The following is a 22,601-nucleotide window of genomic DNA, read 5'->3' on the forward strand; positions in this document are numbered from 1 at the left end:
TCAAACAAATGGGCAGGTTGATTTACATTGTAGAGAAGATATCACAGTTATAATTCTTAAACAGCAATTAAGATGGTTTGAACATTTCCAGAGAATGACCTCTCAAAGATTACAAATATAGTCTTAAATGGAACCACTGAAGGAAGACGATCAAGAGGCAGACCAAAATGAAACTGGCTACAGTCTTGAAGGAAATGTCACAATTATGGTAATAAAGCCCAATAAAAATTAATAATAATTGCAATTACTATTCAGTCTGTTTATAAATCATCACTTGTTACATTTACCATTCTTATGTTATTTGCTGTGCAATTAACATAACTTTCACTTCCTATACATTATTATTGTTGGATCCTACTTCTTCTTAATCAATACTTTGGATCCGACATGTTAATCCCTATGATGTTCTTAAACAATTGATAAGTTGTAAGTTGATTTCTAATTCAAATATAAAGAAAATTTATATTTAAAGACTGCACCTCTTTATATCTGAATTAGTTCAAGAATTGAAGGTAAACCAACTCTCAACAACCCTTCTCTTATATGTTGTTATTATATATACTGGCTGAGTATATTTAACTTATTTATCTCTCCCGCTTTGGTTCGAATATTTTATAAATGGTGCAGTAAAAGAGATTCAGGCAAAATACAAATTTTGATTAATAAAAACAAACATTTAATTTTAAAATCACAAATTATACACTTAAGATCAAAATACTAAATAAGTTATTATAAACACTTCAGCCTTTCTGATAATAAAGTCATGCAAACTCAGACAATGGTAATTCTGTTATCTGTAATACAGTCTTCTCACAGTTCCTTTTAGCTATTTAATAAAGTTCCTTAATGATCATTCACATCAATATCTCAAAGTTCTTTAAGTTTTAAATACAATAAAAATTTCAGTAGCACCTCTTTACAAACACTTTTAATTTTACACTTCAGTTAATTCTCCGCAATAGTTACTGTTAGTATAGGGAAATTCTAGGATGAAACTCACACACTTCTCTGTACAGAATTATTAAAGGTTGGAATAATCTTACCGATAATCTTTTTTCTTCTTTAACTTACACACAAACACTTTTTATAACTGTAAACACTTAAACAGTATACGGCACTCATTAAATAAATTTTCTAAGCAATAACTTAATTAATCGTCGGTCATTATACACATAAACAAATGTTCTTGCATGAAATACTACTGATCACTTATGAATTAAGGCAATGCAATACACAATAATTCCTTAACTTGAGGTTTTATATGCACAGCTGTTCATTCTTCCTGCATTCATTTAATTCTTTAGGCAATATATTTCTAAACACAGCTAACGGCAAACTTCAATTTTACAGCCTCTACTATTCTAGTAACTCCATGCTTTATTTCAAGATTCTGTGTGTCCTTGACAGGTCGGCCCTGAAATTAAATCTCAACTCAAGTATTGCTAGTCTATTTAGTAGTCACTCAGCTGTCTTCCGTAGCTATAATTGTTATTCTACAACTTATTAGCTAACCGCCTCTTGACTAGTAGACCTTATTTAGCTGCTTGAGTGACTTGCCGACTCGCTATTAACGTACTGTGATTTCCGAATGCTTCGATTCCAACCTAATGCCAATCCTCTCCTTTTTCTCTCTCTTAATTCCTCTAATCTCCCCTTAATTAATTAATAATTTCAGCTTTCATCGCTTATATATATGTTCTTCCCACCTAAATTATTCTCGTGATTTCTTTCTAAAACTTTTTTCAATAAACCTTCTCCTCACGTGGTGTTCCAAAACGTGCAAGCCAAGCTATCTAACATACGTTTCCATGACAACAAAACAAAACATAATAAAATTGAGCTATTACATAACGTTAAATTTCTACAAATAGGAATAAATAGAGAATATTTACATTAAATAATATTTACACAAGTATTGCTTGGTATATGGTATATTATGTTAAATGTGAATGAAAAAAAAAACAAAAATATACAAAACAATTTCATTCACAGTTTAACATTATCATATATTTATTAGGTAGCTTCTAATATGGAATTTACGGAACTCTAGGTTAAGTTATTTCATAGTTATTACTAGATGATATGAAACACTTTAAACCAAAATAAAACTAGCAGAACTATTTCTAACAAAGCCTCAACGCTTAGAATATTAGTAAAATTCTCTGTATCTGAAGTTCTGTAATTCCATGTCCCTGACATGAAAACAAAATTCTTCTTCTTTCTTTACATACCACTCATTTGCATCCAATATTTTCAGAAATGTAATCTAACCACCTGCATCAGGGATTTTTGTCCATGCAATTTACTACAAACTGACAAATCCAGAAAAAGGTTTTCTCTAAGAAAGCTTCTTTTTTTTTTTTCCTGAATATAATAGTATTCTTTGGCAGATCACAGCTATTAAAACTGATGACAAATTAAGGTGGAAAATATTCAGAGTTGGAGGAAATACCGTTTAAATCAATGAGATGGTAAATGACTTTAAATGATGATATAAAATATCATCATCCTTGCTTACTGAAAGCCAGAAGTGGAATCAGCCACTTCAGGTCTCTAGTAAGCAAGGCGATGTACTCTGCAGAGCAAGGGATCATTTTATATGCACAAAAGACCTTGCTTCTATCTACTTCTTGTCTATTTCCATATTTAATTTGCCATCTTCACTAAAAATTGTGCCTAAATAACTGAAATATTTAACTTGTTCTATAGGGTCTCTACTCAGGATGCACCTGATGTATTCAATGTTTCTGCCTATTTTCATTGACTCTTTATCACTGATTTTCATAACAAATTTATTACAGCAGTTACTTAGTTTAATTACTGAATCCTGAAGACTTGTACTGGATTTATTTAAGAGTAAAACACAACATCTGCATAAAGAAACAGACTAGGATTAACATCTGCAATTTTGATAACAGGTTTGATGCCACTTTCCTTCATAATCTGATCCATATATATATATATATACAGGGTGTTCGGGATAAATTTGACAGTTTCGTAAAGAAAAAGAAAATCTTCTTTGTATCTATTAAATTTAATGAATTGACAAAAAAACATTACAGGCAGAGTTAATTACAATACTATCAACAAGATTTACTCAAAATAACCACCATTAGCATCGATCACAGCTTCAATTCTGCTTCGGAACCTCGAACAAGCTGATGCTACAGTCTCCCTGGGAAGGGCCGCAAAAACTGTTTTAATTTTATCCATTAACTGGGCTTTTATATTACTGGAAGTGCGATTGGTGTCTTTTTCAACTGCGCCCCCATACAAAATAATCCATGGGGTTAAGGTCTGGGGAGTTTGGAGGCCAAACATTTGGACTGGTGAAGTCGTAGAAATTTTCAGACAACCATTTTTGACTTTTCCCAGAGGTGTGGCAAGGGGCCGAATCCTGCTGCCATACATACGGCCTACCATTGGCTACCCTTGTTATCCAGGGCTTGACTACAGTTAGCAACTCCACGAACAAAGCCCGAATTCCAATGCCAGGGTTCTTCAACACCTGTTCCTGCAGATTTGCGAGGAATTCTGCTGTACGAACGCAATCAGATCGTCTGCTAGGGATCTTTCTTCTTGCTACATCCTCGTAGTCACCATTGCAAGTCTCTAGTTCATGCCTGATTGTTTTTACTGTATTCAGGGAGCATTGGGCAGCAGTCGTAATATCCTTATTTTGATGGCGGGCACGAATCATCATGATACAAGTTATTCTCTTCCATGATTCAGGTGGGTTCCAGCTATCCATCCTTTCTGACATCTTGTATATGAATGAAGAAGGGTCCAAACTTTTAAAAATATATAAAGGGTCCAAACACCCTGTATATATATATATACAGGGTGTTCGGGATAAATTTGACATATTTATAATTAATTATATTTTTCCGTAAGTTACATGTATTAACACACACTTCTCTTCATTTAAAAGTTTGGACCCTTCTTCATTCATATACAAGATGTCAGAAAGGATGGATAGCTGGAACCCACCTGAATCATGGAAGAGAATAACTTGTATCATGATGATTCGTGCCCGCCATCAAAATAAGGATATTACGACCGCTGCCCAATGCTCCCTGAATACAGTAAAAACAATCAGGCATGAACTAGAGACTTGCAATGGTGACTACGAGGATGTAGCAAGAAGAAAGATCCCTAGCAGACGATCTGATTGCGTTCGTACAGCAGAATTCCTCGCAAATCTGCAGGAACAGGTGTTGAAGAACCCTGGCATTGGAATTCGGGCTTTGTTCGTGGAGTTGCTAACTGTAGTCAAGCCCTGGATAACAAGGGTAGCCAATGGTAGGCCGTATGTATGGCAGCAGGATTCAGCCCCTTGCCACACCTCTGGGAAAAGTCAAAAATGGTTGTCTGAAAATTTCTACGACTTCACCAGTCCAAATGTTTGGCCTCCAAACTCCCCAGACCTTAACCCCATGGATTATTTTGTATGGGGCGCAGTTGAAAAAGACACCAATCGCACTTCCAGTAATACAAAAGCCCAGTTAATGGATAAAATTAAACAGTTTTTGCGGCCCTTCCCAGGGAGACTGTAGCATCAGCTTGTTCGAGGTTCCGAAGCAGAATTGAAGCTGTGATCGATGCTAGTGGTGGTTATTTTGAGTAAATCTTGTTGATAGTATTGTAATTAACTCTGCCTGTAATGTTTTTTTGTCAATTCATTAAATTTAATAGATACAAAGAAGATTTTCTTTTTCCTTACGAAACTGTCAAATTTATCCCGAACACCCTGTATATGGATCAGAGTGACTGATATTATATATATATATATATGACAGAATGATCATTGACTCGGTTAACATACATAGTTTTATGAAAAAAATTGAATGACTAGAACCGAGATTTAATTAAAAAAGTTTTAATATAAACACACTACTAGTTTCGGCCTGTAACAGCCTTCTTCAGGTGACATTATAAAAGAAAAAACACTAAACATTGAGGGTTAAAAGACTATGAACATCATAGACAGTCTTTATACATAATTAGCATTAAAACGTTGTAGTTGTATTTGAAGCTGTTCTTTCATTTGTTGCATTGTTGGGAGAGTGCGTGCTTGCTGCATCAAGTGAACGCCAGTACATGATTACAGCTGAATGACTATCCGGGAGGTTGTAGCTTAAGTTGTTATTTAGATGAACAGGATTGAAGATGATTTCTCTCGATTCCACAATTTTTCTCTCTATTTCGTCACTGCAACGGAAGATGTTTGTAGATTTTTCCCAGCAGACTTTGTGACTTTGGTTATCATCAGTAGGATTAGCCGAGAAGAGGATATGACTTGATAATGCACTTGCTCGCTGTCTCTTGTAAGTAATGTCTCTCATGTGTTCTTCCATACGCATTTCGACAGATCTGTCTGTCTGCCCGAAATAAGGAATATCGCAGTCACATAATATTTTATATACGCCAGGGTATTTGAGTTGATGATGACAAGGTTTTGGGTGGCTAATTAAGGAACGGATCTTTGGAAGTGGAGTGAACAAGGTTCTGATATTGTATTTTTTTAGAACTTTTGCTAATTTATGTGAAACAGTACTTATGTAAGGAATAGATATATTGCTTTTGAATCTATTTGTTTCTTCTGAGTGATGTCTTGGAGGATTAATCATCAATCCTGTTCATCTAAATAACAACTTAAGCTACAACCTCCCGGATAGTCATTCAGCTGTAATCATGTACTGGCGTTCACGTGATGCAGCAAGCACGCACTCTCCCAACAATGCAACAAATGAAAGAACAGCTTCAAATACAACTACAACGTTTTAATGCTAATTATGTATAAAGACTGTCTATGATGTTCATAGTCTTTTAACCCTCAATGTTTAGTGTTTTGTCTTTTATAATGTCACCTGAAGAAGGCTGTTACAGGCCGAAACTAGTAGTGTGTTTATATTAAAACTTTTTTAATTAAATCTCGGTTCTAGTCATTCAATTTTTTTCATAAAAATATATATATATATATATATATATGGATCAGATTATGAAGGAAAGTGGCATCAAACCTGTTATCAAAATTGCAGATGTTAATCCTAGTCTGTTTCTTTATGCAGATGTTGTGTTTTACTCTTAAATAAATCCAGTACAAGTCTTCAGTATTCAGTAACTAAACTAAGTAACTGCTGTAATAAATTTGTATGAGGTGGTATCAAAACGTTTCGAGACTAGCTCTGTTTACGAGAAATTACTTCATTTATCTACGTTTACACACTATCACCTTCAAAACAGTCCCATTGCATATCAATACAGTGCTTCCAGCGTTCTTGCCACGTCTGGAATGTGTCCCGGAAGTCTTCTTTTCGAAGCATGTCAAGCAACTTCTACGACCTTTGAACTGGATCTTCATCTTCGGGAAGTGGGCAAAGTCTGCAGGAGTCAAATCTGGCAAGTAGGGTGGGTGCAGAAGTGAGATCATGTTGTTTCTGGTGAGAAACTCACATGTGAGGAGAGCTCGGTGACAGGGTGCATTGTCGTCGTGGAGCATCCAGTTTTCCGTGCGCCACAGATCTGGTCGCTTTCGCCGAATGTCCTCCCTCAGATGCCTTAAAACCTGGCAGTAGAACTTGCTATTGACGATCTGGCCCCTGAGGACGAATTCTCGATGCACAATGCTACGAATGTCGAAAAAGATGAGGAGCATGCACTTGGTCGAGCTGCAGACCTGCCTCGCGTTTTTCAGTCGTGGAGCTAATGGGGCTCTTCCACTGTGAAGACTGTTGCTTCGTCTCAGGGTCATACCCATACACCTAAGTTTCGTCACCGGTAATGATCCTCGAATTTCAAGTTTTTTCAAACGTGAATTTCACATTTGCTCTTTGTTCTAACTTGCTGTCCATGATGAATAATAATAAATTTAGTTACCAAGTGAAAAATAAACTTTCAAAAACTTTCAATGTCCATGATGAAATCGCAGATGTGGTAACGTAGGTGGTCAGAATAGCATCGGTTGTACAGCTTCCAATGTACACAGGATGATGTCTTTTGGCACACTGACTTATGAGGGTAGGTGCTCCCTGTGACTGTGCTTGCAGCCTTGTGCTGCCATCTGTTGGTGTGTTACAAACCTAATCTCAAAACTTTTTGATACCACCTCGTATATATGATGAATAACAATGGCAATAGTACATCCTAGACACGTCTGATTTAACATCAAATCATCTTCCTGTACCACTTTAAATTTTAACTGCTGGCTTAGAACTCAAATATAGACTATGTATTACTTGATATAATGTACAATTTACACCAAATAATTGTAGTGCTTCAAACAGCTTTTCTCTCAGCACCATGTTATTGTGCCTTTTCCAAATCTACAAAACTTAAATCAGATCCTGTTATATTCCCATGATTTCTCAACTATTTCTCTTAGTGAAAATCTGATCCTCACAACCTCTATTTGGACTGAACTTTGCTTTTTTTTTTTTTTTTTTTTTCTGAGTTACCTTTCCACAATTTTTCTTAGCCTTTTCTTGAGAACACTTACATACATCTTACCTGGAACACACAATATGAAAATTCTTCTGTATTCTCATTCGGTTTTAAATGGGTACTATGAGGGTTCTACTCCAACCATCTAGAATTCAATTGTCTGATCAGTCCTTCAGAATTATACATGATAGCTACTGTAAAACTTTTATACCAACATATTTGAGAATTTACAAGGGTGGTCTGAAAAGTTCCGGCCTCGATCATAGATGGCAATACTATCGGCAAGATATATTTTTTCCTAAGTTGGTACATCTGTCATAAGCATTCATGTGAAATTGTAAGTCATTCTATCAAGTAGTTTAGTTTATACAGCTGTCTGAAGCAAAAGTGTTGTCTGTATCCCTTGAAATGGATAAAATTGAGTATCATGTAGTTATAAAATTCTTTGTAAAAGAAGGCTTAATGCCAAAAGAAATTCATTCGAAGTTCATAAAAGTTTATGGGCACTCTTCTCCTTCGTTTTCGACAATTAAGAAATGGGCTGCGAGTTTAAACGTGCCTGTACCAGCCTTGAAGATGATTCACGTGAAGGACATCCAAAAAGTGTAACACCAGAAATCATTGATCAAGTACACGATATGGTATTGGATGACCGGTGAGTCAAAGTGCAAGAAATTGCTGAGACTATAGGAGTTTCAAAAGAACGTGTAGGATATACTTTGCATGAAGAATTGCAAATGAAAAAAGCTTTGTGCAAGATGTGTGCTGCGCTTGCATACAGCAAATCAAAAACGCACTCATATGAAAATCTCTGAACAGTGCTTAGAACATTTTAACAAGAATAAAACTGAATTTGTGCGTTAATTTATTACTGTGTGAGACTTGGATTTACCATTACACACACCAGAATCCAAACAGCAGTCAAAACAGTGGACAGAAGGAGGTTGTTCGGCACCAAAGAAGACAAAGTCGATTCCATCAGCAGGAAAGGTCATGGCATCGGTATTTTGGGATGCTAAAGGCATTTTATTTATTAATTATCTTGAATAGGGTAAAACAATAACCGGAGAATATTATTCCGATCTTTTAACCAGACTAGACAAAAAAATTCGTGAGAAAAGACCTGGTCTGCAGAAGAAAAAAATCATCTTTCATCAGGACAATGCACCTGCCAACAAAGGTGTTTTTGCAATGGGAAAATTAAGGGATCTGCACTATGATTTGTTGGGACATCCACCAGATTTCCCAGATTTTTCTCCATCTGACTTCTATCTTTTCCCAAAACTAAAAATCTTCCTCGCTGGTCAGCGTTTTTCTTCGAATCAAGAAGTGATTGCAGCTGTAGAAGGGTATTTTGCAGATCTTACTGAGAACCACTACAAGGATGGGATAATGGTGCTGGAGTATCGCTGGAATAAATGTATATTTATTCTAGCAAATTTATAATTTCAAAATAATTTTGAAATTATAAATTCGTTTTTTCATTGTTAGGCTGAGAAATTTTCTGACCACTCTCGTAAGATCGAATATCATTTACTCCAGCTGTCTTTCCACATTTCAGCTTTTTGAAGGTGTGTTTTCCCTACCTGAAGATGGGCATTTTGTCCACTATGTACTTCTTGCAATCAAGAATGCAATTAGAAATACTATGTACTTCTGATTGCATTCCTCTTGAATGTTTTCTCCAACTGTACTATCACTGCTTGATTCTGCTCAAAACTAAATAGTAATCACTTCCTATTTCAAATTTTATATATACTTATGTCTTGAACTTGTGTGAAGATATCCCTTCAACAATAATAGTCAATGAAACTTTTCTTATGTCTTATACCTTTTCTCCACTTGAATTGGCAGACATCTTGATATTGGAATAAGGTATTGGTAACAAACTAGTCCATGTCTTGAACCAAAATCCTGTAGATACTTTAGTAGTTTACTTCAGTACTTATAGTAGGCACTTACATTAATAATAACAGTTATTAGTTTTGCTCTTTTCTCCTTCTGCCATTTCCTTCTCTCTCTCTCTCTGCTGTTAGATTTCTATCAAGGCCCAACTTTTACTTTCTGTTTGTATCAGATGCCTTCTCCAACATCAAGAAAAATTCCTCTACTAGATATAAAACAATAGGCACAAACAAGTCTCATTGTACAGTAGGGTCTAATTTTTGAAGTTTACTTTTTTCCAGCACTCTTTCATTTTATTCTATATAATAAGTACAAAATTCAGTAAAAACTTGAATAAATTTATTGAATGTTTAGGTGTTGAAACAGCATGCCAAGGTTTGTGTATCAAAATACAATAAGTGAACTGTAACATATATTCACAATGAGAACATCTTTTAAGTCTATTCCTGAAATTTTCAAGAAAAGCAGCTTGAAAATTTCAAGTTGCTTTTCTCTATTTATATTTGTGTAATCATAACAGAGCATTGTTAGAAACTCTTCAGTTACATCATAAAAGTGGACAAGCACATTAGTGAGCAGCATTGATACCGGAAGACATGATCATCTTTGGTGATCTTGAAAAAGGCAAGCATACTATGAAGTTGAAAAAGCATGTCTTGGACAAAAATCGAAGGCACATTTAGAGAACAGGAAAATCTTGGAAAGAGTAAGAACAAGGCAAAGAATTAAGTGTTATTAATGAAGAAGGAAAGAAAGACTAAAGATCTCTTTGACGTAGTCCATGCCAATGTCTGACATGATAAAAATTATTCCAAAAGACAAGGAATTCTTGTTGGCATGGAAAAAAGGCTATGATTCTAAAGAATATAATGTCAGTCACTCCTCCATTCGCTGATGTTTGAATAAAAAAGTTTTCATTTTGTCACTTACTCTATAACTGAAGATGTTCATATGGAAAATAAATGTTTAAACTTACTAATTAAATTAAAAAAAATTAAACATTCACGTCGGAAACTAAAGTAAATTTTTAAAATAAAAAAAAAAAAATTACATAATTTTAATGGATGTAATATTAACCTCCCTACCAGCCCTATTTCATGGTAGATGAAATAGTGAGACCAAATTGCACTTCTTATCCATGTTATTCAACAGGTGTTACAGAATCGTATCCAGATTTTACTGGACATCTATAGACGTCATGGCCGGTTGGGGTGTTAAAAACTAACTGTTGTGATGCCTAAATACACTTTAAATAATTTCAAATTTTCACAGATTTTTTGTTCTTTTTATTATTATTGCAAAAACAATGGCAGGTACTTCATATGAAATTCAAAACATTTAAGAATGCTATTTTTAAAAAGCATCCTACTGTTCAGTTTCTCTTTCTGATAATTGTATAGATCACTCAACTTGCTAATGCTTTTCAAGAAGATTATTCTCATTTTTTACTATTGAAATACCACAGCTATCCCTCGTTTTCCCTGATCATTATTGCCTGAACATAACATCTTGTAATGTTCAGGCAAGATGTTGTTGTTATATTATGTTGCAATATTATGTTGATCTGGTATTTTTCCAACTATTTTTCTGTTAGTTCCATTCCTTTTCCATTCATGCTTTTTATGTTGATGGTGCCAATTCTGAACTCTGCTGTTGTTAAGTTGGAAGTCAGTTTCAGTTGCTGACTTTTCACTGTTCACCTTGGTTTCCTGATGGAAACAGCAGAGTCTTGTTTAACCAGATGATACCCCCAGCTGGCATGAAATTCTGTCATGGTGTACCATCAATTTATTTAGTTTAAGGGAATATACAATTGGTCAACTATATCCCAAATTGTCAGCACATCTTCCATCATTCAGTATCCAGATGGAAGATATCCCTACTAATGGGATAGATAGATAGATTTTAGTTTTATCATTAGTTTAGTTATTAAATTCTATCACTGAATGTGACAATTATAAACATAGGCTATAAGTGCTAACAGATTTCTATACTTAAATCTAAGCACACAAGTGAGATCCTAGATATATCTTATCTTGATATGATAATCCTCAGCAATTCTTAAAAATCAATCTAACTTCCTTAACAATTAAGTGAACTGAGTCTTCACACTTCCATTTACAAAAACAGTCTAATAAAACTAATATACATCATCATCATCATAATCAAATTCCTGATAAGTACACTCAAGGGGTGTACAGGATATGATATTACTACATGAAAAACTTACATCATTATTAACTTCCTATCTACAATTTTCCTCCAAATCAATCTGTTACCTGTCAAGACTAAAACATTATCAGATCTCACATTTCTGTCTTCTAAGGCACTTTTTACTTATCAATCCACCTATATCTTGGTCTTCCTCTGGGTCTTTTTCCTGGAACCTGGCAGAGAACACCTGTTTTTTCTTCTGCCATTCTGCTTAAGTGACCATACCACATGAGATTAGCTTTGCTAATGCATTCTGGATGCTGACAATGTCAAGTTCTTTCCCAATATCCTCATTTTTAATATGATATTGCCATTGATGCCATCTGTTCATGCCCCTAATCTTTCTCAGGACTCTCATATCTGCGGTCTCTAGTCTTTGGTCAAGTGTTTTACTTCTAACCCAATTCTCAGATCCATAAGTTAAAATTGGTTTGAACATTGTCTTGTATACAGCTTAATTTAGTGTTCCAACTAATTTCTCTCTTATTCCATATATATTTATTCAGTTGACTTCCTACCATACCAGCTTTATTGATTCTGTTGTCTATTTCCATATTTAATTTACTATTTTCACTAAAAATCGTGCATAAGTAGCTGAAATATTTTATTGTTCTACAGGTTCTCTATTCACAATGCAATTGATATTTTAAATGTTTCTGCCTATTTCCATTGTCTTTGTGTTGTTACTGCTGACCATCATACCAAATCTATAACAACAGTTATTCAATTTAGTCAGGGAATCTTGCAGACTCCTACTGGATTTATTTAGAATTATAACATCATCTGCATAAAGAAAGAGGTGAGATTAACATTTCCTATTTTGATATCAGGTTTAATACTACTTTCCTTCATAATATGATCCATACAGATAATGAATAACAGAGGGGATAATATACATCCTTGTTTGACACCAGATTTAATATTAACCTTCTTCCTGCACTTCTTTCAACTTTAACAGCTAACTTACAACTCAAATAAGGAGAAGTACTATTTAATATGATGTCCAATTCACACCATGCAACTGTAGTGTTTTGAATAGTTTTCCTCTGGCACCTTGTCATGTGCCTTTACAAAACTTAAATACAGATCTTTGTTATATTCCCATGATTTCTCAGCTCTTTGTCATAAAGTGAAAATCTGATCCTGACAGCCTCTATTTGGCCTGAATCCAATTTGTTCTTCACCAAGCTTCTTTTCCACAGTCCTTCTGAACCCTTTTTCAAGCATACTTGCATAAATCTTACCAGGAACACTCAGTAGGCAAATATCTCTGTAATTCTCACATTTAATTTTATTTTCCTCTTTATATATGGATACTATGAGAGCTCTACTCCAATCATGTAGAATTTGTCCCTCTGATCAGGCCTCATCAGAACTATGAACACTGAAAGATTTTTATACCTCCATACTTCAGCATTTGTGGTCAAATATCATCTACTCCAGCTGCCTTTCCACAGTTCGTGTTTTTATGGCATTTTTCTACTTCAAGAATGCATATGTATTTGAGATTACATGTCTGTTAAGTGTTTTTTTACTGCACTGCTATCATCACAGATTGTTTCATTTAGCAATTTTACAAAGTAATTACTCCATATATCAAGGATATCTTTTTCACCAGTTTTCATGCCACCTTTATTGTCTCTAATTGCTTTTACAGCACTCTTTCCTCCATTTCTGAATTTCTTCAACAACCTCCAGAATATCTTGCAACCTTTTTGATGTTTATTTTCTAAGTTCTTACCAAAGTCTTCCCATGACTTTTGTTTAGCTTTCTTACATTTGTCTCTGTATTCTCTAAGATCACAAGCTGACTTATTTGCCGAACTTTTGATATGCTTTCTTCTTTTCCTTCACTGCCTGTTCTTCCTGTGTCCACTATGGAGTTCTGATTTTTCTATCCTTGCAGACAATCTCCCTACATGCCTCTCTGGCTGAATCATTCAATGTTTTCTTCAGGATTTGCCAATAAACTCCAAAGTTTGCTTCCTCTTCTCAAACTCTAATTTTTTGTTGAATAATGTTTGTGTATTTTAGTCTACAGTTCACATCTGAGAGCTGCTCAACTTCTAATCACTTTAAAACTTTCTTACATGTTATTCTTTTCAATATGAAATTCAATTTTATCCTGCTCGAGACTAAATAGTGATCACTTCCAATTTCAAATCCTCTGTACACTCTGGTGTCCTGCACCAGGGAGAAAACATCACTATCAACAATAACATAGTCAATGAGACTTTTCTTATTCCTTGCCTCGTCTCTCCATGTGAATTTATGCACATTTTTATGTTGGAATATTGTGTTAGTAATAACTAGTCCAAGTCCTTAGAAAATCCAACAGGTATTTTCCATTATTATTAGCTTTGCCCTTTTATCCAAATTTGCCCAAAATATTTTTGTATATCTGACAATCATGTCCTACTCTGCTATTTAGATTCCCAACATGGACCAACTTTTCCTTTTCCATTGTGTCAATTGCTTTCTCTAAAGCCTCAAAAAAAATTCCTCCATGTCGTCCTCAGTAGAACTTTCTGTGGAACCATAGGCACAAATAAGTCTCATTGTCCAGTTCCTCGTTCTGATATTTGCCCACATCATTCTACTTGATATTGCTTGCCCTTCAAGAATATTAGCCTCACATTTTATGTTCAATACTATAGCTACACCTTCTTTTCCTTGATTGTCATTGCCTGAATATAACATTTTGTATTTATTGCTCAGAAAAAAAATGTCACGTTCTTAAGTAAACATTTAGTTATTCACATGTAAGACTGTATGGTCATTCCTGTAGCTCATAGGATTTTGGGAATGAAGCCTTCTGTTAGAAGTAGTATATAGTCACAGATACACTTTCTACACAGAGTTTGGAGAACAATCACAAACATCCATGCCCATGGTGGAATTTGAATTCTCAGTCTCTTGGCTGGACAACAGATAAGCTATCCACTCTGCCGACGAGGCTAGAAAATCATCTTAAAATCCAAAAACATAATTAAACAAATTGAATCTTATCTGTGGTCAAAAATAAAACAAAAAAAAAAACATTGTTTCTTAACTGCATCTGTACTTTACTTGAAAGAAACAGTTCCTTTATTGCTTCAGTGGAAACAGTTTCTTTCTTGAAAACCAGTTTTCTGTTATGAAAGTCTTAAAAATAATTGTAGACTCCTATTCATAGTAAGAGATAAAAAAAATTCAGACGTGTACAATAAAATCCTCAAATTCGAACACTATCTAGCATTCCTCCTTAAACCTTCTAGAAAAATTACATAAAACATTCCGTCTTTCTCCTTCAAGTTTCACAACTTTTTTCCTTTTCCTACATGAATCATTTCCAAGGAAAATGATCAAACACTTAAAATTCTGCTTGCTGTATCTATGTTCTGAAACAGCCATTAAAACATTACTGTTCTAATGAAACATTTAATATTTGATAAACATTTTGCTTTCAATATGAGAAACTTCATTTATCAAGTTCCAAATTTCCTTTAATTTCTTTCACAACTGTTATTTCAATTATTTTTGTAACATAACAGCTAAAATCTTTTACTTCTATTTGAAAGACTATTACTAATGAAACTTTCCTCCAACTTTTTTCAAACATTCTTCATATCTCCATCTCTCTCTTACAGTTCTCTCCTCAGCTTTTTACTAGTTACCCTATTCTTTTCACTGGCACATGCTCTAGCACACATTACACTTCTGGTTCAGCTTCAATCATGAAGTGAGGAAAGCTACAGCCACTATGTGATATCTTCACCATTCTTTGCTTGAAAATGGTAAAATCCTCACACTTTCAGTGAACTAAGCAAGCCTTAATTAATGTAATTTAAAGATGTGCCAATATTAAATTATAACCTTTATTTTGGATGCACTAACTTAAAAGTGAATTTTCTAATACATTCACTTTGTTAAAAAAAAAAAAAATATATATATATATATAATGTTAAACAATCAATTGTGCTTTTATCTACACAATATATTTGCAATAACAAACATTAAACAATTAGTTGTGCTTTTTTAAACAGAAACTGGTAATTAAATCGTCTTTTTCTAAGTTTTCATAAAAAATATCTGCCTGCATATACTGATGGTCTACAATGAATACACCAAGAGAAAATGAGGATTGGACATTAAGTCAGAGCATAAACAGTCCTCTGCATTCCTTAGAAGGCTTCATGGAGACCTTCTCCCAGTTACCATATATATATATATGTGGTAACTGGGAAAATTAATCTGCCCAAGTTAGATAATTCTTAAGTAGATAACATGGATCATTTAATTCTCCCCATGTTCTCTAGAGAAACATAATTTTATCAAGCCATTTCTAATAAGCAGGCTGGAGGTGGTGATTGTCTTACAAGGTGCAATGTAAATAATCTCCCACCTAAATCCATTTACACTCTTAGACCTTTTACACCATGTCATTTAATGCTCATATTTAGTCATTGTTTAAGATTTTAACACCCTTAAAGGCAGATTCTGAATTGACATGGCATGACATGAAAATTGCACAGATTAATTGTTAAACATCAAGACATATTCAAAACTTATCACCACTATTACTACTACAACTCATTTTAAATGCAGTACTATACGTACCTTGTAAAATGCCTTGATCTTAATTCTTGAATAAAAACCGGGGTTCCAGTTTGAACAGCCTAATATGAAAACAAATAGAAAATTATACTTGGGGGGAGGGAGATAATAATAATAATCCAAACATAATGTAATTTATGAATAAATACAGTCAATTTTCACATCTTCATGTATACAGAGCATGGCTCAGCATACTTTTAGAGAAAACAATGGGATCTAAATATAGAAAGTCGTCAATTTAAGTATTATTATTTATGCAGTATTTGTATTGCAAATATAGGAAATGCAATAAGTAACTCTAATCATGTTATGCATTTTATTATTAAAGCAATTTAATGTTACAGTCCCCACTGTCCTCCTCTGCTCACGTAAACTGAGGCACAGTTTAATAACATATCAAGAACTCACATCATACAGTTTTTTTTTTTTGGAAACCTAATACCTAAGATAAACTGAACTGCCCATAGAAGACAGAATGAAATAACACAAGTAAAGACAGAGAATATAAAAGAATGAACTATCCTTCTCGAAACATTAATCTGATGATTGACATTCTCAGAGACTAGCATTCAATGCAGCAACTGGAAACTGCATACTGTTCATCAAAGATATTGATATGCATTCTAGTAGTTAAAGAAATCCTATAACTAAGAAAAACATAACTGTCTTAACTTTATGCTTACACAAGTTTATCATGCAATAACTAGCTTAAACATATAATATGAAATGTGCAAGAAAACACAGCAAAAAATGAGCTATTGAATAACCAGTTTAGAACTCATTCAAATCTCAGATTAGCAAAAGAGACAATTTACCTTTATATTATCTAAAGATATGTTTTTCATAATTATCCAATATGAAATAAAATCTGTTATGCTATTTCTTTTATTCTTTTGCACTACTCTATAGTGTATTAAACATAAAATCAATTATGGATATCTAAATGATAACATATTATGTATAATTATTAAAAAAAAAAAAAACTCGTCATTAAAGCGTCATATATTTATATTACATTATTGCAGTCGACTAAGGATCACATAATATACACACCCTGCTCTAGAAAGCAAATACTGACATTTCTCAAATAACTTTAAACCTCCAATAAGAAATATGGTGGTCGCACACTTTGTAATAAATTCCATCTAAAGAAATTCAAAAGTCAGAATTTGAACCTACACTGTTTGCTGAAAAGCAAAGACTAAGTGCAATTAGGCAACATGACTATTGTGCTGTATGTATGAATGTACATACATACACACATGTGCACATGCTGCTCAGTGACTGCTCAGATGAAATTATGCACAGTAGCAGCTTTCAGCATGCAATCAAGGAGAAAATCTGAAGCTAAATTTCTGTGGTTTATTTTTGAATTTTCTGCACTGTGCACTTTATAGACAGATAAAGTGCTCACAGGAGATGTTAATCGGCAACATTAGAATGTGTTACCAGTGTGTGTCATGAGAAAAACCAGATGTTTAGAAATCAGTATTATGAATTAATTTGCATTTACCTCAAACCTTACCATGGTACCATTCATAGCACATTGCTCCTCACAAATGAACTGCAACCTAAACAAGTTATTTTCAGTGGTCAGCCACTTCAAATATCAAGAGAACTGATTCCCCATCTAAGGAATTATGGATAAAGCAACTAAGATTAGGAAGCTAGTGTGCAATTTGCATGTTATCCAGTTAGTTTGACTAGTTTATGGGATATAAAAAAATAAATAAAAAAACTGAGTTTCTGAATGGAAAAATACTGCAATCTCTGTAAGTAAATAAGAGCTAAAAACGGAATGGCTAACTCAAGTGAAAAAAAAAAAAAAAAAAAAAAGCAGCAATAAGCATCCTTGTTTTCTAGATGGGAAATCAATTTCAGGTTTTTCCAACCCAAAAGCAAATGACCCACAGTGATCCAAGGTATACTTATAACAAATACCTTTTCCCCATATGTGTGGCCACAGCATTAGCATTAAATATACAAACAATTTCAGAACATGGATTAGATTGTTTTCTACTACTAAATTAGCTCACTGTAGTGAATGTTGTGAACTTTTGTTATTCACAAGTACACTTAAAACAGTTACTGGACTACAGATGAAAATTTTCCAGTTTTCATAGCACATTATTTCAATAGATCAGCGTTTTTGCTATAGTATGCATCTATTCTGAATATTTTTTCTTAAATATCATCATCATCATCATCAAATTCCTGCCATGTACCCTCAAGGGGTGTACAGGATATAACAGTACTACATGAAAAAATTACATCATTACTAACTTCCTATCTACAATTTTCCTCCAAATCAGTCTGTTACTTGTCAGGACTCCAACATTATCAGATCTTATATTTCTATCATCTAAGGCACTTTGTACCGTATCAATCCACCTATATCTTGGTCTTCCTCTGGGTCGTTTTCCTGCCAACCTGGCAGAGAACACTTGTTTTGCTAATCTTTCCTCTCCCATTCTATTTAAGTGACCATACCACCTGAGATTAGCTCTGCTAACGCATTCCCGGATGCTGACAATGTCAAGTTCTTTCCTAATATCCTCATTTTTAATATGATATTGCCATTGATGCCATCTGTTCACGCCTCTAATCTTTCTCAGGACTCTCATATCTGCAGTCTCTAGTCTTTGGTCAAGTGTTTTACTTCTGACCCAGCTCTCAGATCCATAAGTTAAAACTGGTTTGAACACTGTCTTGTATACAGCTAATTTAGTGTTCCGACTAATTTCTCTCTTATTCCATATGAATTTATTCAGTTGACTTCCCACCATACCAGCTTTGCTGATTCTGTTGTCTATTTCTATATTTAATTTACCATCTTCAGTAAAAATCGTGCCTAAGTAGCTGAAATGTTTTACTTGTTCCACAGGTTCTCCATTCACAACACAGTTGACATTTTTAATGATTCTGCCTATTTTCATTGTCTTTGTCTTTTTATTGCTGACCTTCATACCATATCTACAACAGCAATTGAATTTAGTCAGAGAATCTTGCAGACTTGTAGCGGATTTATTTAGAAGTATAACATCATCCGCATAAAGCAAAGAGCTGACATTAACATCTCCAATTTTGATATCATGTTTAATACCACTTTCCTTCATAATGTGATCCATATAGATAATGAATAACAGAGGGGATAATGTACATCCTTGTCTCATCTTGTTTCTTAAATATTTGTATTGAAAATTATGAAGATGGTAAAAAATTTTTTCATTTTTTATTAATAAATTTGCACGTGTTTTACACACACACACACACACACAAACAGTCCAAAAACAACTTTACTCTAGAGACCAAATATGGAATGTTTTTCTAGCCACTTCAGGCTCAATAAACAAGGTGATGGTATCACACCTAATGATGAAATTCATCTCCAACCTAAAAGCAATCACAAACAGTCATGCCATGGCAGAATTCAAAACTGCAGACTATTGGTGGGAGAGCAAGTACATAACCACTACGCAAATCAGGCTGGCAAAATTACTTGTGTTCATTTCAAAATTACCAAGAGCTCCAGTGTGTGTGTATCTTGAGAAAAAAAGAAACATTATATGTATATATATGATGTTTCTTTCTTTCTTTCTTTCTCAAGGTAGGTTACTGGAGATTATAAGTGAGTGTGCCTTTTTTTTTTTTTTCCATCCAGATTTTACAAGTGATAGAATTTTGGTACATAGGTGAATGCACTCACTTTGAAATAATCAAATTTCCTTGTTTTGATAGTTCAATGGATATATTTTATTTTCTAATCAATAATACCAGTACCAATTAGTCATTTGTAAATTTAGAATTTTTTTATTAATGACTAATTTTTCATCAATCAGCATTTAACAGTAATTTTGAATAGTTGTTGTATGTAATATGAAATCTCTCTTTCCTTCATATGTAAAAATCAATATAAAAAATCAGCTTTATAAACATCTAATTATTATAAAATGGTGATTAATCCTTTCTTCACAGCTTCCCCCCCTCCTCTAAACCATGCATCTGATTTGGATGGTCTCCCAAGAAATCATTGTGTAAAACTAGCTACCTGGCTTTCAATTAAAGGTGATAGTTAACATATTTCAGGTAGGACTGCTTTAGGATTAACGACAGGAGGGAGGAGAACTGCACATAACCAGTAAAGAATGCAGGCGAGAACTTCTAACATAATCTCTGATCTTTACCTTTCTCATGGTACACCCAGTTATTAAGTATCTCCCTGGAGAGGGTGAACAATACAGGATAGGCAGGTAACTTGGACTTAGCCACCTTAAGAGTATTCAAGAATTGCAGAGGTGTCATGTAAACATTACTAGTGTCACCAAGATGGGAAAAAATAAATAAAAAGACACTACTAATTAATAACTATAAAATATTATATTTAGGAAATACAATTAGAGAGAGAGAGGGAGGAGTAGCTATAGTACTGATACAAAACAAGATTAAAACTTCAAGGGCCCACTAAGGATGGAGAAGAGGAATTTTTCAGGTTATTTGAAAGGGCAGCTAGCATAAAGGAATGCTGTAGACCTAAACAGCATGGTGTAAAACATTTTGAAAACATTTGGAGAAAAGCTAAATATCCAAATATCTGATGGATTTTTCTTTGAGATATCAACCTAATCATTATAAACACCAAAGATAGACAGACAAATCCCAAAGTTTTTACAAGCCTGCACATTTGTTTCAAGATGCACGAGAAAAAAAACCACTAATCAATTTACCCATCATCATGCGTATCAAGGATTTAGGCCTAGTATGGCCTTAGAAGTCATTGTTGAATCTTTTAAGAGGACGTCTTGGTTTTCTTTTTCCTAATGACTTGTACTTTAAGGCTTGTTTTGGTAATCTTTCTGTTTTCATTCTTTGAATGTGTTCCATCCATTTATGTTTATATTTTTTTATTTTTTCTATTACTGGTTCTTGGTTTAATTCTTTCATAATTTCTTCATTTCTTTTGTGATCGAATAGGGTATACTTTGCAGTTTTTCTCATAAACTTCATTTCTGCTGTTATTAATCTTTGTTTGTTTTTTTGTTATATTGTCCAGATTTCGCTTCCATGTGACTTTGAGTCAAAATAAATTTATTTCTCAGACACTGTAAAATAATTCTGTACAAAAAGTCTACAATTTAAAACCAGGGAACATTGTAAGTTTGTATTAATAGTTATATTATAAAATGAATTTTCATTTTATAATGGCCATGGGCTCACCACTATCCCCCCCCCCCCCCCTTATTGCTAACTTTTACATGGAACATTTTGAGCAACGTGCTCTAGATTCCTTTCCTTTAAAACCCAAAGTCTGGCTTAGATACGTTGACAATGTTTTCGTATCTGGCTCCATGACCACCAGACATTAGAAACTTTCCTCAGCCACCAAACAAACAACACAAACAATTCACAATTGAGATTGAAAACCAGAACACACTTCCATTTCTAGATACACTTCTCACATGTCTTCCTATTGGCAGTCTTTCCTTCACTGTTTACTGGAAAACGACACATACTGGCCAATATATATATATATATATATACATAAATTCCTGCCACTACCCAACACAAAAACTAGGAATCAATAATACACTAAAAAACAGGGCTTTGAAGATTTGCTTCAACAAACAAGCACTTAAAGATGAATTAAGAGTTATCAGCAACACCTTCCTCAAAAATGGTTACAGCCGAAATAATATCAACAAAAATCTGTACAAGACCTCACTTAAAAGCAAAAATAAATTAGACTACAATAAAACTGTAACCATTCCATACGTTAAAGGGATATCAGACAAAATAAACAGAATACTACAGAAATACAATCTTAAAGTCACCTTTAAACCTTCTGCAAAATTAAAGAACTTACTTAACTCATCCATGGATCCACTCCCTCTTCTGGCCCACCCTGGAGTATACTGCATTCATTGCACCTGTAATTTGCCCTATATAAGGGAAACAGGACACACATTTCCTATTAGAAAAAAGGAACACAAACCACACATTAAATATAATAACTATAGTCAAGCTGGTCTTTCTGATCATGCCCTGAACACTTTATATAGAATTGACTGGAAAAGCACCTGTTTTATATCACACCAAAACATGGTATGAACGTAAATTTAAGAAGGCCTGTGAAATTCTTACCAACCACCCTAATCTTAACAATAATGATGGTCTAAAAATCCTAAGAATATGGAAGGCACATATTCTACCCACTTAACCTTTCTCCCTATGAGTTAATTATAAATAGGACCATAAGTAATCCAGGATCTTAAAACTAATATAACAATTGCCATGTTAAATTAGAACATCTAATATTCTAAAATTAAGACAACATTCATGCTGTCTTAAATAGAATATAGCTTTGATACAGTTATTTTATTTTACTTCATTTATTTATTGTAATTTTATTTTATTTTTACTAGAGGTCAGACCAGTAAAATAACCGT

The 22,601-nt window shown here is 33.9% G+C and overlaps 1 protein-coding gene across 1 annotated transcript in view; it reads right to left on the bottom strand.

Moving 5' to 3' along the window:
* The window catches only part of LOC150108428 (histone lysine demethylase PHF8-like), a 391,806-nt gene that overhangs the window by 336,087 nt on the left and 33,118 nt on the right, over window positions 1–22,601 (bottom strand). Inside the window, exon 4 of the mRNA XM_090415841.1 lies at window positions 16,162–16,220. Coding sequence (XP_090271967.1) covers window positions 16,162–16,220 — 59 coding nt within the window. The remainder of the gene's footprint in view (window positions 1–16,161; window positions 16,221–22,601) is intronic.

Source organism: Typopeltis vanoorti, chromosome 3, assembly GCF_054136105.1.
Source record: "Typopeltis vanoorti isolate ZY-2024b chromosome 3, IOZ_Tvanoo_1.0, whole genome shotgun sequence".
In the NCBI taxonomy this organism is placed as follows: domain Eukaryota; kingdom Metazoa; phylum Arthropoda; class Arachnida; order Uropygi; family Thelyphonidae; genus Typopeltis; species Typopeltis vanoorti.